This window comes from Ailuropoda melanoleuca, chromosome 7 (assembly GCF_002007445.2).
Source record: "Ailuropoda melanoleuca isolate Jingjing chromosome 7, ASM200744v2, whole genome shotgun sequence".
Classification (NCBI taxonomy): Eukaryota; Metazoa; Chordata; class Mammalia; order Carnivora; family Ursidae; genus Ailuropoda; species Ailuropoda melanoleuca.
This window is the reverse complement of record NC_048224.1, coordinates 85,658,613-85,677,559: the sequence shown is the minus strand read 5'-3', so window position 1 is coordinate 85,677,559 and position 18,947 is coordinate 85,658,613. Positions and strand designations below refer to the sequence as shown.

The following is an 18,947-nucleotide window of genomic DNA, read 5'->3' as shown; positions in this document are numbered from 1 at the left end:
CGAACATTCCTACAATACAACAACAACCTGTTCACCTTTATGATACAAATCAGTATTCAAGAACAGGATTATAAGACACCCCCTGTGACTGATCTAGTGACAACTCACCTCTGCTGTACTGCCAGTGCTGGGTCCAAGCCTCTCAAATACACTGGGTCTTCGGGATGTGCTATCAGATATGGTCTTGGTATTTTCCACTGTGACCTTCCTTCTAATTTTTGACATTTTGTACTACTTTAACCAAAAAAGAGAGAGGCAAAACTGTAAAATTCTTCAGTTTTAAATTAACTGAGCCCATAACTTACACATAGATAAAGCTGTAGATAACACTGTAAAATTATGGGGAACTTTCTCAGGAAGAAAAAGGCATAGGAGAGGTCACAGGTAAACAGAAGGTATCTTCTAAGGCACGCCACATTAGTGAGCTTATTATAACAACGCTGAAATCTGTTGGCTAGAATTTTTACTCTTCTGCAGTGTGAAGGAATAAGATTCTACTCGCACAGTTTTCATAGTACATCCAACCTCAGAAAACAACTACAAAATGTTTAGTTTCTAAGTTTCAAAATTTAGTTAACTATCTTTTAAGGAAAAGTTGTGCTATTCTCCATAAGGTAGTTAACTGGAAAAGAAAGCCATGTCAAAGAGAATGGAAAATAAAATCAGGTGAGAATTTTAATGATAGTAGAAATTATGCTTTATACACTTTGTGACATTAGGTATATTCCAAAAATCAGCTTGGGAGAAAAATACAAACTATTTAAATATTTTCTCTATCTTAACAGAGCTTAAAAAAGAACAATCTAATCAAGGACATTTATTTTCAATAATATAAAGAAAATTCAATGTTGACAAAATGACTTTCTTTCAAAATAGGACAGGCTACAGAACTAGAGGCCAAGATGTTTCTATAATTTATACTACATTGACATAAAAGTCAAAGATGCTAAAAGTGATAAACAGGCTATCTTACCATTATTAGAAACAAGAAAGGCAAATTGTAAAAATATTTTACAAAAGCAAATAAAACATTTAAAACTAAAACCATAACAAAACAAATCCAAGTATATAATCAGGTGATTCAACTGGAAATGAAAACATAAGATAACAGTATTTATGATATATGTTAGAAAAAAACATGAAGTTATAGATCTAGAAAAAATTAGTACATCACTGTGGGAACTGGGTAGGAACTGCCTAAGGGGGGGGACTAAACCATATCATATTTCATATAGTCCAATTAGTTGAAATCTTATCAATAGTCAAAAGTTACTAGAATGAATGGTTGCTAAAGAAGTAAAAGTTCCATCTGGTACAGAACTGGTCTCCATAAAATTCACAAATTCAAGAAGCTCTTTAATGCGGTTTCAAAAATAAAAACATATCACTTGAAAGGAAATTAAGTCTTGATAGTACCAAATCAAAAGTTTAAAAAAATTATAAACAATATCTGGTTTAATTAGATACTTCTTCTCAGGTCACATTTTTAAAAGAATCCTAGGAGTAAGGACAACATTTGACAAATGAACAAAGATAATGAACCAAGAGGAAAATAAAAATGATACAACATGGTAGTTTTAAATTGGGAAAAAAATGTATATTTTTATTCTTTAATATAAAATACAAACATTTTAGTAATTACTTTTTAGTGATTCAGAGAAATTGGAAAGTAACTTTACAAATTTTTAAAAATTAGTGTAGAGTGACACATTAATGAGTAAGAGTTTGTTGCAACATAAAACCACGTATGTATCACCTGTTCTCCAAATAAGGAACTATACAGCCAACCCTACATACATTAGTATTATAAGATAATCTTTGATTTCATTCTCAGCCCAAATGTGAACTTACAGAGTAAAATTTGGTAAAATTTCACATGTCCCTTTGATTTACTGAACTGAAAAGTTCTTTATAGAACAGAAGGCCAAGATAAATGGAAACTGAGAAAAGATCTTCTAGAAAATGTAGAGCTTTGCTTAACTGAGAAAACCACTTTACAATTTATATCTGAGCAAGGAGTCCATAAAAAGTGAACATGTCACAAAAAATAGGGAAAGTTTAGAACAAAAACAAATGGTCAAGTCTCATTATGTTACTATAAATATTAATATAGAGATGTACATTGTAACCTTCATTCACTAATTCAATTTTTTAAACATTTATTAATAAAGTTAAAATTGAATGAGTTCTGAAAGTTCCTTATTAGCTCTTATTAGTTATTTAGAACTTAGAAAACAGGCACACCATCCCCCCATGCTGTCTCAAGATGACTAACCCTAACCTTACATATTTCCCTCCACTATCAATGGAAATAGTTCTGCTCCCCAAACTCCTATACAGCCGCAGCATGCTGCCACTCCCAATATACCCTCCTCCAAAAAAATTAATGGTACTGCTTTCCACAATTTGGGCAACAGCTATTTATTATTATACCTGAACACTGGTCATCTAGCATCTCCTTTCTTGTTTTTTCTGCGGGCCCCTGGTATTAACTCCACTGTTTCTCTTCCGGCTCTATAATCTGTTGCTTGGATCAGCACTCCACTACTCCCCTGACCTACCACTGAAAACCATGGCTTCTCTCCAATCCTAGATCACTAACGTAAACTTTGAAGATTTCAAAAGGTTTGGAGGACTATGTCAAAGAAAAACAAGTGAGGACTGATGATGGAATCTTATACTCCTCCTTGTATATATTCCTGCCACTAAAAGAGTACCTTCCCACAGAGACAAAGTTGCTTGTACATGTGACATCAAGATTCATCTACACAGTTATTATCACTGGAACTTTACTTTTAGCTACTTTGAGTCCTCCAACTTAGGGAAAAACAGCAAAGTAAAAATCATATTCTCAGAATCCAACAGTGTCAGGCTTCCTCCTAAAATTGCACTGACTTTGAGTACCGGGTCTACGTTATAGGGAGGTCATAGACAGGAAAAAAAAATCTAAGACAAAAGGGAAAAAGTATGACTTGAAGTTTTCTAATTGAAAGGAAGAGGAATTCTTCTGATCATCTATCTAGGAACTTCAATCAGTAGTCAGCAATAGTAAGTTTTCGAAATATTATTACTGAAATATTCATGACTGACATAGATAAAATGCTTTATGCTTATAAAGGATACAAAATATAATATTTTAAATCCTACTTGTCTAAATATATACACATAATCTACAATACACCAGAAAAGCATTTACTCATATATATTAAGTATGTGAACAACTAAAATGACTTAATTAGAATTTTTAATCTAAAAATTTGGGCCCTCAAAGGCAAATAAATACCACAATATAATAAAATATAGATTGGACTGAGTGGGGATAAAAACCTTTTTCAATTAATATCTAAACAGGCTTCAATAAGCAAATGCTTCAAAGTATGTGAGAAAAGTTAGAAACAATAAAATAGAAATGTAAATATCAAAGTCTTCCCTACCTCAGAGACTTTAAATCTTTTCCCTCCAGTTTTGTTTTCAAATTAATCTTTGATTTCAAGTTGTCATTACACTTTCACCCACATTATCATGTCTTTCCCAAACACCAACATTTCACCAACGGTGAAAGTCTATGGAGTTATTTTCCTATTTCTCCCCTCCATTTGCAGAGTAAATAAATATCAAGGGTTTTATGATATATTTTCAATTGAAAAACAGGGGGCAAAGAGTTTGAATCTATTAAAATATAACAAAAGATGGTCTTAATAAATGGGAACAGTCCCCTTTCTCCCCCCAAAACTTACAAATACCACAATGTACTCAAAGATACACCTTATAAATATGGCTAAGAAAGGGGAAACGTACAAATGAGCAATGATTCCTGAAGGCTAATTACTAAAATCTTGTCAATAAAACATATATCAATTCTAGTATCCTCATTTTAATCCACAATTACATCTTTTTGAGGCCTCATCTTCCCCTAGCACAAATGAAAGCATATATGATTTTAATCTGGGTAAGTTGCAGCATAGTATTAGGAAACTGTCAAGTAATTAAACAATAAAAACTACATAAATTTACTAACTGGTGGAATAAATTCTTATTCACTGAAGTTCTAAAATTAAAAGGTTTATATTAAAAATAAGGTCTCTTCCTATTTATATTTCGTATTTTTGAAAGAAAAACATTAAGTTTATTTGATGCATAGTCTGGGAGAATTTTTTTAAAAATAACTTTCTAAAACAATCTTGCAGGTTGCTTACAGATAGACTAAAACAATTCCAAATTTAATTCCAAACAAAATTAAAAGAACTAAATTGACTAACTAAAATGAGCATGGCAATACTGCAGCACTGTGCAGAAAAAAATAATTTGTTAAAAAGACTATGCACAGAAAAGAGCCAATGCTAGCAACTACTATAAAGTGAAATAAACAGAACTGCAACATGCAGACTACCAAAAAGAATAAAGATACTTTAAATAGCAACACCAGTTAACCTACAGCTGTTACTATCTACTAAAATAGCTCCAACTGTGTATGAAATGGAGAATGGGGTTGGGGACGGTCGGGAAGACTTACATCCACTGAAAACGAACTCTTCAAATAAATGTCAATTAAACAATTTTGATTTCTATATTTAACTGCCAATGCATACTGTAATACAAATTAACACTGACAACTTATTAACATGCTAATAACCTGTACAGAAGCGAAAATAGCATCCACTTGATGAATTTTAGTATTAATTTACCAATATGAAAAGTAGATTGATTTGCATATCTTAAATATGCAATCAATATTCATTTTGAATCAGCAAGAATTAGGAAGCCAGTAAGAGGCATGCATTTGATAAAATTGGATCCTACCAGATCCACACAGTAAAAGTCTAAGTTTCATGTTGCAACTATTTTTACAGACACGAACTGCTACACACCTGCATCAACATTCTTAGTAGCCTCTTGTTTAAATTGTCATCTTATAATCTAAATATTTCATTAAGAAATTGGAAATTATTTGAAAATCTACAGATTATGTCCGCAATACTTTTAAAAATATTGTCTCTTAGGTACTAAAGCCAGTAATTTCAAATATTACAAAACTAGACTCCCCTAACTGGCACCATATACACATGCATGGATTATACTGCATATACATTTAGATTAACTGCAACAGTATCATGGACGCCGAAAAGTTGAGGTGTGAAGATATTTTCCAAACTTTTAAAATTATTTCTTCAAAAAAACCAAAAACCTGAAGAGATAGTATACACCTATAATTTTCAGAGTAGTTCAAATTATCTGAAACTTCGCAATATAACCGAATAGCTTAAGACACTACGCTCCTCAAACAAGATCCTAAAAATATCATTCAAGTAATATCAACTCTGATCAATTTTCCAGCCACATAATTTTAACCTGTTTAGAAAGAGATAATGCCAAACTGCACACCCTCTCCTTTCACTCCACCTTCCCCAGTTTCTGACAGATAGTTGCCAAAAGTAACTACCTAGGGAATGTAACGATAAAGTAGCCCTTCTCAAGCTCCAGGACCCGAGTCGTTAAATTATCACTGCCGGGAAATAAGCAAAACCAAATACAACCAACAGCAAGATAATTTTTCCTAAAGGTCTGGAATGCGTACAGAGGGAGCCTCTAAATCTAAGACCATATTCCTGCTCCCGTCCAGCGAATACAAATGCGAGTACTGCGCAAGGGTTCCCAAGCCTTTTTGGTAGGGACCCAGCACAGTCTTTTGTCTGAATCCACCCGTCCTCTTAAACTCGCCGGAATCAGAACAAGAGCGAGAAGCGAGCCCAGGGAGCAATTGCAGAATTAAGGGTGGGATGCTCAAGGAGAGTTAAAAACACTGGTGTGACCCAAGAGGGGATGGAGGACAACCCGGGGCCTCCCCATGCCGTGTCCGTCCAACGCCTTTTCCCTGATACCCACACCAATTCACAGAATTCAAGCTTACCTCCTCCCCGAGCTCCTGTCGCAAGCTCAGTCCGGAGGCGCTACCGCCGCCACCGCTCCGAGGAGCGGGGGAGGCGACTCTCTGTCCCCGCGCCTGGCCCCGGGAAGACGACGGCGAGGAGAAGGAGGTGCGCGCGCGGCTCCCGGGAACCCGCCCTTCGCTAGCGAGAGGCCCCCGGGGAAGCTGAGAAGCAGAACCCGCCTGCCGCTTAGCTAGGGTCGAGTGAGACTGAGACGTAGGACGAAAAACAACGAAGAGACACTAGAGAGCAGGAAAAGGCAACGAAAACACTAGCAGGCCGCTAGGAGGACCGACTCAAAATGCCGCCGGAAGTCAAATGTTTGCCCAGATCCCCAGCGGACCGAGGCAGCTTCCGGCCCCCAGATTAGTCGTCAGCGCGCAGGCACCGCCCCTTCGGAGACACGCCCCTGGGCGTAACGTCGGCTCGTAGGAGTGCAGTGGAAATCATCAAATCCTTGGGGTGCGTTCTATGAAGCGTGGAGAGCCAAAATTCCAATAAAAAGTGAATTTAAGAGAAAGAGTTTACTCCTTTTATTACATAATCTCTTACAATAAACAGGTGTCGTAAATGCCACATCTGTTGTTGAAAATAACTACAGCCATTTGTTCATTTGCTAGTGAGCAGTGACAGGTGGTGTTTGTCGTGTTTTTGACACTCCTCCGCTTACAGGGGCCATCGCTTATTTACTGTGGAGCAAAGCACACACGGTTGTGCTTTTAAAGGCGCAAGCAGTTCATTGAAAATTTGGAGCAGAAATCTTTAATGTACTTGTAACCACCTTTCCTTTTGCGGTCCAATGATCCAAAAGAACCTAGTTATTAAAATTGCTTGACGTGAGTAGTCAAACATCCTGAATCAAAATTTGTATCTAGCCTCTTACAATTTTTTTAAAAAGGAAAAAGAAATGTGAGCCCTTTTCTGCCTTAATTTTAAGGTAGCATTTATTTTGTTCTTTGACAAAAGCAAGGAACAGGAAAACCTTTTCTAAAAACTACAGATAAAATTTTAGAAGAACGGGTACAATGATTCAGTCTTGTTGGAACCAGTAAATTAGAATATGAGAGAAAAGTGAAAAAATGAAGGGCGTTAAACATTCTTGATGACATGCCCAACTATTTCAGAGATAGCGGCGAGAGCTTCTCTACAAGTGGGTTGGATGTAACGCTCTGGCAGCAAGAATCCGTATCTGCCTTTATCTCGAAGTTCAATTGTAAACGAATATTTTATGCCCAAGTCATAGATCCAGTCATCTGAACCTCCAGGAGCTAGGTCTACAAGAAGAAAAAAGAAATTACTTTTTGAAATACAGATGTTTTAAGTTAACTAACAAAATGGATTTTTCCCCTAAAAATAAAAATAGCTCAGCTTTTTCTGATTATTAAATAATCTAAGTTTCTGGTAGAATATGGAGATAGAAAAAAAAACCAGGTTAAGGAAGAAAATAAAAATTAACCATATTTCTGCCAAGGAGTAATAATCACCATTAACATTTCAGTGTTACTTTTTCTTCAAGTGCATGCTTTAACATACTTAATTTTTTCCCTACATGAATAAGATCATCCTATACATGCACTTTTGTAATATTTCTAAACATAATCTATCTTAACAGCTTTATGTATCAATGACTTCAAATCTACGTCATCATTTTTCATGATCTCATAGCACTACATTGTAAAGCTGGATATAATAAGTTCAATAATTATTTACTTGGAGAACTTAAGACTTTTTGTTTCTAATTTCTAGTTAATATAAACAACTTTACAATGATCTTTCTTGTTTTTACTAATTGCTTCTTTGTTTCTTTAGAATATTCTTCCCTAGAAGTAGATTCACTAGCCTAAGAATAAGTATTTTTTACAATGATGCTACATGTTCCCAAATAACCTGAAAAAGAATTGAACCAAGTTACATCTTCATATGGCAGGGTATGAATATGTCCACTTCCTGCTCCCATACCATGCACAGGAATTATGCATTTCTGGTGATTTTATGGATGAAAAATAATATTGAATCATCTTATTTTCTTTCTTTGATCACCACTGAGTTGAACATTTTATTTGGTATCTTTATTGTCCATCTTTACATTTTTTACCAGTTGTTTTGCTCATTTTTCTACTCAATTGATTTTATAAATTGTTTATAACAGCAACATTAGTGTTATTAGGCCTGTGTAATATGTGAATTTTTTTTCTTATTTGGTTATTTAGCTTTCAACTTGGTTTATGGCAGAGTGTTTATATTAAAATATTTTATCTACCTAGGATTTATTTTAGAGAAATACATGCTAGCAAATCAATTAATTTCTTTTTCTGAGTAGCTTGTTGGGTTTTCCAACCCTATTAATTGAATAACTAACATTCTTAGAAATGCCTCCTTTATGAGATACTAGATGCCCTTATATACTTAAGTGTCTTTCTGTTTCCACTATTCCCTTCTGTGGATCTGTCTTTTCCTGGCTCAGCTCCACAGTCTTCATTACTATAAGTTTATAATGTGCCTTAATAGCTGGTTGAGGCAAATTCTCTCTTATTAGTCTCATCTTTCAGAATATTTTACAAGCTCTTCTACCAAATTCATTCTTTCAAGAGAAATTCAGTCATTTAACTGTTCACTGCGATTGCATTAAATATACAGATTAATTTAGCACTACTGACCCATTTTTATTTTGCTTTCCCACTCAAAACTATGGTAACTTTCTCCTTTTATTTATCCTCTTTTATGTATACCAGTAAAATTTTCTAGGTTATTCACATAAATATATGGATTTGTATGTGTACACACATATATACATTAACAATGAACCCACATATATGTATTGGCATGTATGTATGTGTGCAACTTACATATATGTACATAGAGAGGGACAGTAGGTTCTTTTTCCATTTTATTATCTACCTGATTATTTTTGGTATATAAGAGAGCTTTAGATTCCTGTATATTTAGTTCACAGCCCCTTTATTCAACTTTTGATTGTTACTAATATTTTTGGTTGATTTCTACTGTTTTCCAGGTAGACAATCATATAATAAAGTGATCATTTTTGCCACTTTCTAATGCCTATACTTGAGTTAACTGCAAAGGTGTTTACCAAAGCATTGTTTATAATATTGAAAATATCCCTCAGCAGTGGATCAAATAAGTTATTCAGCAAATATTTCTGACAACCACTATCAGTATTTGGCATTTCTTCTTCCAGCCATTTTCGCATGCTTATGAACACATTCTCATGGATTGAATGAATGAATGTGTAGAGATAGACTGATTTCATCACACCAGAAAGTTGCTTTGTAAACTCCTCCAGCCCTGAGACACTGTGGTTATGCTTTGAGGAGCAATGGTAGAGAAAAGGATGAGAATCAAGAAAACTCTAAATTGTGAAAGGAAGGTGTGGGGTCCCTCTCTGACAGAGCAAGGACCTGGGTCAGTAAAGGCAGCTGTGGGCCAGTGATACCAAGAGACAGAGATACCATGTGGACCAATCTGGCCCCACTTTGTTCTGAGACATTTGGGTGCTGTTGAGGAGAAAGAGGAAGATTCTGGACTTTCTATTAATAGGGCATCTGGTGCTCAAGCAATTTATTGAAAATAATATGAATATGATTATTAAGATGAATGTGTTTTTATATGCCTGTAGATCATACCTGTTAAAGAAAACTTTGGGGCTTCGAATATTGTCTCAGGGCCTTGTCACAAGCCATTTTCTGTCCCTCGTTTTCCCCCTACATCACTGTTTGGCAGACACTTATCAGGTAGGTTTCCCAGAAGTGTCACCTACAGAGAAAGATCCTCCTAGGCCACTTTAGCTAAGTAGCCCCTCTCTCCTGGAGTCCTCAAACCCATAAGCCTGTTTTATTTTCTTCACTTCTCAATGGGATTATAATATATTTGACTCTTTCGTTGTCTACATCAGAGATTGGCAAACTTTTTCTCCAAAAGACTGGATAGTAAGTATTTTAGGCTTTGTAGGCAACAAAGTATGTCACAACTACTTGACCCTACTACCATGAAAGCTATCATAGACAACACATGAATAAATGGGTGTGACTTTGTTCAAATAAAACTTTATCTTTGGATACTGAAATTTGAATTTCATATAATTTTAATGTGTCACAAAATCTTTTTTTTCAACCTTTTAAAAAATGGAAAAACTGGGGTGTCTGGGTGCCTCAGTCAGTTAAGCATCAGACTTTTGATTTCTGATTAGGTCATGATCTCAAGGTTGTGAGATCCAGCCCCTCATCAGGCTCCGCACTAGGCATGGAGTCTGCTTGGGATTCTCTGTCTCTCCCTCTGCCCCTCCTCCCACTTGCACACTCTCTCTAAAATAAATAAGTAAATACATAAAATCTTTTAAAAATGGAAGAACCATTCTTATCTCACAGGTTATACAAGACAAGTGGCTGAATTTGGCCTATGGGTCACAGTTTGCTGACACTTGGTTTCATGTTTATTTTCTGTTCCTCTTTTGCCATCTCCTCCTCCAGCTTCAAAAGAAAAAAATCATTGTCTGTCATCCCAATATGGGTAAAAAGAGTCCCTTGATAAATACCTGCTAGCAGAAATTAAATTTAAAAATATTTCTTAAGAGTTTGCCACATACAGGCTGTCATCGGTGTGATACAAACTAAACACATTTAACGATATAGTGTGCTTCAGCAGGCACAGCTTGTTATTTTAAAGCATCTAATGCAAATAGGGGTCCCTAGATTTGTATAGGGAACAACTTTGAATGGGAGCACTGGACACCTTACACATTCTTTTGACGCTTTATGACCTCTCCTGCTTCACTCAACCAGTATGATGCCAATTCTGTAATTTCTGCTCTAAGGCAATGAACATGATTTTTTTTCTTTTTTTAAAATTTTTTTATTATATTATGTTAGTCACCATACAGTACATCCCTGGTTTTTGATGTAAAGTTCAATGATTCATTAGTTGCATATAACACCCAGTGCACCATGCAATACGTGCTCTCCTTACTACCCATCACCAGCCTATCCCATTCCCCTACCCTCCTCCCCTCTGAAGCCCTCAGTTTGTTTCTCAGAGTCCATAGTCTCTCATGCTTCATTCCCCCTTCTGATTACCCCCTCTTTCTTTATCCCTTTCTTCCCCTACCGATCTTCCTAGTTCTTATGTTCCATAGATGAGAGAAATCATATGATAATTGTCTTTCTCTGCTTGACTTATTTCACTTAGCATTATCTCCTCCAGTGCCGTCCATGTTGCAGCAAATGTTGAGAACTCGTTCTTTCTGATAGCTGAGTAATATTCCGTTGTATATATGGACCACAACTTAATCCAGTCATCTGTTGAAGGGCCCCAATGTTCATAGCAGCATTGTCCACAATAGCTAAATCGTGGAAGGAACCGAGATGCCCTTCAACAAATGAACATGATTTCTTAAATATAATTTTGGCTTCTTTTGCGTGTGTTCATTTATTAACATAGCCTTGTTCAGTGCTCTCATGGCTATTACACTTCCATTCCTGATTGTTGTAATCCAACTATTTTACATGTGACCTTGTTTAAAGATTCCGTTTAGAAAAATTAAACCCACACAGAGAAACCAAACACACAGATTTCTTTAGTACCTCACAGTTTTCCAAGATCTTAAGAAGAAATACTTACATAAAGTTTCTGAACCGCTGCCATAAGTATATCTGGTATTTTTATCAATATTCTCAATAGCACGGGCCGCTGCACTGGCCACTAGGGACTGAAATCAATAGAATATGGAATTTCAGTTAATGTGCAGCTTTGAAGTAGGACAGGTAGAAGTTTCTTAATAAAACAATCATATATTAATTGAATCAAACTGTGTATAGGAAGAAATAGAAAGTAGAATGGTGGTTGCCAGGCGCTGGGGATGTGAATGAGATGGAAAGATGTTCGTCATGAGATATAAATTTCCAGTTATAAGATGAATAAGTTTCAGGGATCTAACACACAGCATAGAGACTATAGTTAACACCACTATTTTATATACTTGAAAGTTGCTGAGTGAATAGATTTTAAATGTTCTCACCACAAAAGAAAAAGTTGTAATAATGTAAGGTGATGGATGTGCTAACGAGCCTTATTGTGGTAATCATTTCACAATGTATAAGTGTACCAATTCATCACATTGTACGCCTTAAACCTATACAATGTTACACATCAATTACAGACCAGTAGAGCTAGAAAAAAAAACGTACATGTGGAAAATCCACACAGTAAGAAGAATAAATAAACTTTAAAAAATATTTTTTGCTTTATGGAAATCACATTTGGGTGGCTTTAAACATAGACTCTTCCAATACATTGAAAATCTTATTTAACTTGAAGGAAAAATAATTCTCACATGCTTTTTGGTCTTCAGGAATTCACTTATTATATAAAATGAAATACAACTGTATTTCAAAGGCCAACAGCCTGGGATTACCCTATTCCTACACAAAATTATCATCAAACTTAATTTTTTTAGAGAATTAAAAATAATTAATTAATTAATTTGGAGGGGGAGGAGCAGAGGGAGAGGGGGAATATTGGAACAGCCTCAGCACTGAGTGCAGAGCCTGACAACAGGCTCAATATGACAACCTGAGATCATGACCTGAGCCAAAATCAAGAGTTGGACACTTAACCAACTGAGCCACCCAGGCGCTCCAAAATTATCACCAAACTTCAAATGCAACTTCTCTAAATACTATATATACCTAATGCATGAATCATTTCCTTCTCACGGACTATTGTCTTCTCGTGTAAAATGTCTAATAACTCCTAAAGACTCAACAAGTAAAAAGGATCATGTGCCCAGTATGGGGTAGGCTAATAAATAAATCCCTTATTCTACTACATTTGGTTCTAGCTTATCATCTTTTATGAGGTTGATGCTAGTACTCATTGACACTCTCTTAAAGAACCCAGAGGAATATCCATGCATATTACATTGTAGCATTGCTTTGTTCAAAAAAGTTTTAGTGGAACCCCACTGTCTACAGAATGAAATACAAATTCATTCTGACATTCAAACAAGCTGACCACATCTACTTTCTGATGGTGTCACCCTCCACTTTCACACCCATGCACACTTGAACACACCCCCCACACCTAAACACACTTCCTGTGGGGAACACATTTCCTCAGCTTTCAATGTCCTCCCTTACCTGTCTGCCTCTAGATTTCCTATTTTTCCGTTTCTGGCTGAAAATGTATCAGTTCTTTGTTGTCAATAGCCCTTTATTATTATTTTTTTTTCTTTACAGTATGTCACCCCTTAATAGATGATAAATTCCTGAAGAGCAAGGACTTTATCCCCTAGCTTTCCTAGCATTTCCTTCTGAATCGAGTTAACAAGGCCACCCCCTGCTATCCTAGTCAGAAGGGCTACCATCTGTGCCACTTATTTAGTAGTACTGCACTTAGAATATAGCTATTTGTAACATTTGCTGATGGCTGAGCTCCCTAACCATATCATGTTCTCTTAAAGGGCAGGGTCCCACCTGATGTTTCTTTTAATGTCCTCCAAACATAATATTTTACACAAAATAACTCTTAACAATTGCTTGTGATAACAGTAATCCAAAAATAAGGGAAATCAGACTCATTCTATTTCCAAATCAGGATAAATAGGCTTTCATTTCTTCAAGGATAACACCAATAAAGGAGGGTTCCTTTAAAGTTTTCCTTTGAGAAGGAGAAAGAATTGCAAGTATCAAGTATGTTTATGTTCTAAATGAGCTGTTTTCAGAAAATGCAAATAATCTTCTATTTGTCATCAGTAACTGCCAGCCCCTAATGCGGCTATAGTTTATTCCTGTAAGAGAACCAGGACATACACATCAATACCAAAACAACAAAACAAAAACAAAAACAAAACAAAACCCAAATCCACAAATAATCTACCTAAAACATAGGCAGAGAACCTGAATAGACATTTTTCCAAAGAAGGCATGCAGACAGAGAACAGACACATGAAAAGATGCTCAACATCACCAAACATCAGGGAAATGCAGGTCAAAACCACAGTGAGATACCACCTTATACCTGTCAGAATGGCTAGTATCAAAAATACAAGATATAACAAGTGCTGGTGTGGATGTGGACAAAACAAAACTCTTGTGGACTGTTTGATAGGAATGTAAATTGGTGTGACCACTATGGAAAATAGTACAGGGGCTCCTCAAAAAACTAAAACTAAAAATATCATGTGATCCAGTAATTCCGCTACTGGGTATTTACCTAAAGCAAATGAAAACACTCATTTGAAAAGATAGATGACCCCTCTGTTTACTGCAGCATTATTTACAATAGCCAAGTTATGGAAACAACTCAGGTATCCGTTGATAGATGAATGGATAAAGAAGATGTGGGGTATATATATATGTAATGAAATATTATTCAGCCACAAAACAGAATGAGATCTTGCATTTTCAACAACGTGGGTGGACCTAGAGGGTAATATGCTAAGTGAAATAAGTTAGAAAAAGACAAATACCATATGATTTCATTTATATGTGGAATCTAAAAAACAAAGCAAATGAACAAACAAACAAAAATACAGAAACAGAATCATAAATACAGAGAGGAAACTGGTGGATGCTGGGGGTGGGGGGTTGGGAGGATGGATGAAATATGTGAAGGGAATTAAGAGGTACAAACTTCCAGTTATAAAATAAATAAGTCATGGAATAAAAAGTGCAGCATAGGGAATATAGTCATAATATTGTAATTGTTATATGGTGACAGATGGTAACTACACTTACTGTGGTGAGCATGATGTATAGGATTGTGGATTATTACATCTGAAACTAACATAACATTGTATGTCAACTATACTTCAATAACAAAAACAAATAAGTAAAAATTAAAATAAAAGAAGAAAGAAAGGGGAAAAAAAGAGAACCAGAACAAACAGAATCAGTAAGAAACAAACCACTACACAGAAATCAGACCTTGAGCAAGAGTCAGACTGTCACCATAACCCTTCCCATGTCCGGAAAGCATCTGGGGTAAGAAGTTGGCCAATCCTAGCTACAATCCATCAAGAACTCTTGCATTCTTTGTCATCAACCCAAACATAGAACATCTGGGACCAAAAAGTAGTGAGGGGTTAGCAGATTATATGAGTCCTCTTTGAACTTCCTGTGTCTTCTACTACATTCCAAAAAGGGGGAGGGGGACTCTTGCTCCAATGTTGACATTAGAGGTGCTTTTAATAGGACCGAACCCCTGGGGCTTAGGAAGTCAGTGTGTACACAATTCCCGATGCGTGCCAGGACTTGATCTATGCCAGGCTGTTGTAGAAAGCTAGTTATCACAAAGCAGACCCACAATTCCAGAGACTCTTGTACTTGCTTTTATGGTTTTATATGTAGATCAGCTCCATGTGGAACAGTTCAACCCTGACCTTCAAGCAATGCGTCTGACATTTTCATAGGGACCCATCTGCTGGACTAAAGTTCACATCCACAGGGTAGGACCTATTCTTTACATACCCTCAGTGAACCCTGACCCAGGGTGACTCTCAGCAGAACGAGACCAAAATACAAGGCATCTTTCCATCTGTCTGCCAAAGGAGAAATTTTTTCCCAATAGTTTTTGATTCTTGAGCTAGGTATTATTTTATTTCTGAAAGGCCAATGAAAAAATAATTAAGTAGCACTTACCAGTTCCTCATGGTCTTTGCTTTTGCTTCGATTATAGGAATATGGAAACAGTATATGCTGGGAGTATGAATGCATACTGATGTAAGCCTTAATGTGCTTGATGTTTTTTCTCAAGAAATTAGCCATTGCCTGCACTTCTGGTTCTGATTCAGGGTAAAGGCCACAGTAGGTTTCCGAGCATGAGAAACTCGATGCACCTTCCCCTGAAGTGAAATTGATAGAGTGGGATTAAAGGGGTTATATATGCTATTGAAATTTGTGATTTCCCTGACAGTGCCTTCTCTGAATGTCTATGGTGCAACATTTTTAGAGAAATGGATTAGCTAGAACTCTGCAAAGCACATATTTCTATTTCTTTTGAAGTAAATATTTATATGCCCTCATAGCAAACACCCCAACAGCTGCTGCCTGGGGGCAGCCATCTTGCACCCTCTGTGAAAGTGGTTAAGGAAATCTCAGAGATGCCAGCCAGCCCTGCCTCCAAACTTGTGGCTATGTGAGAGAAAGAAACCCCATTTTTTTTTTAGAAATTCCATTTTCTTTAATCCTTTGTGAGTTTGGTTTTTCTGGTATTTGTAGTTTAAAAGTTACTAATCAATATAGCCCACAAAAGAAAAGTCTCATTTGGGAATTCAGAATATGGAAGTCAGTCTTCAGTGCTACTTCTAACTTGCTAAATAAAGAAATCTGGTAAATAAAATAAGATGGTGATATTGGAGGCCAACATAATATTTATTCATCCTTTCGAGAGATTGTAGTATACATCACTTCTGATGGCAGCCTGGCTCCCAACACTTCACCTTTCTTCCTCAATACACAGGGGTAGAGCCCCAGGCAGCCATCTCTGACCCTAAATATTATTCCCTGCTGGAAACAGTTGCTTAATCCTGAACTGGGTCCTTAACTTGTGTTCTGTCAATCTGAATCCCTCCACTGATAACTTGAAATTGAGATGAAGAGTCTGGTGTCAGTCTACCGCTCTCTAGAACAAAGAAAACGACACCAATAACATCACCAGCTGACACGAACTCTAGGATTTACACGCAGTATCTCATTTAATCCTCATGCAACCCTATGAATGAAATACTGCTATTTCAGGAGATGGAAAGTGAACATTCTTGGCAGTAACATCTCTTTACAACAGGAGGCTAAGCGGCATAGGCATATTGTGAGTCATCTAATCACTTGATTCTAATCTTGGCACTGCCATTTAATTGCTATATGGCCTTAGGTAAAATGTTGTAAACCTACCTATACCTTGATTTTTTAATCATGGGAAAATTATATATTTAATGAGGATTCAATGAGCTAATGAATATGAAGTGCTTTGCATGGTGCCTTGTCTATACTAAGTGTTCAGTGACTACTGTTTCTCCTTTTTGTCGTCGTCATCACCATCATCATCATACGGATTGGAATAAAAAAAAATCCAGTGTGCTTCACGGTGATGAATGGGGAGAGAAAGGACTCACAGACCCCACTGCAGTGCTGAGGCCCAGCTCCAGGCTGTATCTGAGGCTCGGCTGCATCCTTGTCCTCGGGTTCCATGGGCTACTCTGTTAGCCTTCCAGGGCCTGCCTGCCTTACTTAAGCTTGCTCTGCTTTCTTCCTTTTTCATTTGCAATAGAAACAGCCTAATGTTTATGAAACATTCTTTTCCCTACAAGAAACTGTTGTGCTAAACATCCAAGGCCTTTCCAAGTATTTCATTTGAATTAACTTTTAACCAATAATGTGATCAGATGAACCATTTTGATAGTGTTATCCCCTTTGATTACTCCTGCCCTTTCCCCCCTGATATATAGTTCTAGAGAACAGAGACTATACGTTAGGAGTAGAGACAGGTGAGGACATGAAAGAGATGAGGGAGGAGGTGGTATCCTAACATGAATCCTCAGACCAGAGCTCTTCCATAGAAACATGCAGCATGTCACAAGTTTAAGTTTTCAATCATTTTTTTAAAGAAACAGGTGAACCTATTTTAATAATACACTTTATTTAACCCAATATGTACAAAGCACTACCATTTCAAATGTAATCAATATAAAAATTATTCACGACCTATTTTACATTACTTTTCTCATGCCAAGTCTTTGAAATCTGGTGTGTATTTTACACTCACTGCGCATCTCAACTCAGACAAGCCACATTTCGGTGCTCAACGACCACTAGTGACTACTGTCGTAGACAAAGACAGTGCAGCCTCAGATTCTCATTCTGTAACTGCCATTCTGGAGATTTCAAGTATTTTGGCAGGAAGACTCGTGGAGAGTCAGAAAACTCGAGTCTGAGGTCTGCTTTGCCATGAAACAGGCACATTCAGCTGGGCAAGCTACTTCATCTCTCTTCGCTGAAGGTGCTTCTTTGTACCAAGAAACAGTCTACTGGGTCCCTTCAAGCTCAAGCATTCTTTGATCTATAGGCCTAGTATAGCAAAATTCATAAAAGCAGAAAGTAGAGTAGAAAATACCAGGGGCTGCAGTGGGGTGGGGGTGGGAATGAGAAGACATTGCTTAACGGTCACAGAATTTCTGTTTGGGATGATGAGTTTTGGAAATGGATATTAGTGATAGCTTTCCAGACTATGAATATGCTTAGTGACTCAATGCACTGAATTGTACTCTTAAAAATGGTCAAAATGACAAATTTTATGTTATATATATTTTAACACCATAAAAAATAATGAAAAGACACTATGGTCTTCTAGGAAAAGAAATAAAGGATTTTCCACTGTACACTGGTTTTAAAAACGTTGTAGTTTACCTAAACAGTTTAGAAAATAAGTGCATCTATCTTAGGAAGTTTGAGATCAGAGGTCTTCACAACATGCTCCCTGTTATAGACTGAAATCTGTCTCCCCAAAATTCATATGTTGAAGCCCTAATGCACAATGTATTATGTTTGGAGAGAGGGCCTTTAAGGAGGTCATTAAGGTTTAAGGAAGTCATAAAGGTGGGACCCTGTTCTAATATGGGGGGTGTCCTTTTAAGAAGATAGAGAGAGAGAGACCAGGGATGTGCACACAGAGAAAAGGCCATGTGAGGACACAGTGAGAAGGTGGCCATCAGCAAGCCAAGGGGAGAGGCCTCAGGACAAACCCACCCTACTGACACCTTCGTCTTGAGCTTCCAACCTTCAGATCTGCAAGAAATAAACTTCCCTTGTTGAAGCCACTCAGCCTGTGGTATTTTGTTATGGCAGCCTGAGCAACTTCACCCCATTCCCATCTTCAACACACACACACACACACACACACACACACACACACACAAGTTTAATACAAAGAAAGGGGAAAATTAACATGAAATTAAACAGCCTTGATATGCCAATTCCTATTAATAAGTAAGGTGTTCTTTTAGATTCTTAA

General features: G+C 36.7%; 2 protein-coding genes across 9 annotated transcripts in view; both read right to left on the bottom strand.

The window, feature by feature from the left end:
* The window catches only part of ZC3H13 (zinc finger CCCH-type containing 13), a 96,860-nt gene extending 90,607 nt beyond the window's left edge, over positions 1 to 6,253 (bottom strand). For 5 of the 6 annotated variants that reach the window (XM_034665193.1, XM_034665195.1, XM_034665196.1 and 2 more), the window contains exons 1-2: positions 5,909 to 6,253; positions 109 to 234 (exon numbers count right to left, since the gene is read on the bottom strand). In XM_034665193.1, the coding sequence (XP_034521084.1) occupies positions 109 to 225 (117 nt within the window). In that variant the 5' untranslated portion in view covers positions 226 to 234; positions 5,909 to 6,253. The remainder of the gene's footprint in view (positions 1 to 108; positions 235 to 5,908) is intronic. The other variant, XM_034665194.1, reaches the window with a different exon arrangement.
* A 196-nt stretch (positions 6,254 to 6,449) lies between these two features.
* The window catches only part of CPB2 (carboxypeptidase B2), a 62,289-nt gene continuing 49,791 nt past the window's right edge, over positions 6,450 to 18,947 (bottom strand). For all 3 annotated transcript variants that reach the window (XM_019794927.2, XM_034665191.1, XM_034665192.1), the window contains 3 exons: positions 15,581 to 15,783; positions 11,562 to 11,649; positions 6,450 to 7,201 (listed from right to left, as the gene is read on the bottom strand). In XM_019794927.2, coding sequence (XP_019650486.1) covers positions 7,017 to 7,201; positions 11,562 to 11,649; positions 15,581 to 15,783 — 476 coding nt within the window. In that variant the 3' untranslated portion in view covers positions 6,450 to 7,016. The remainder of the gene's footprint in view (positions 7,202 to 11,561; positions 11,650 to 15,580; positions 15,784 to 18,947) is intronic.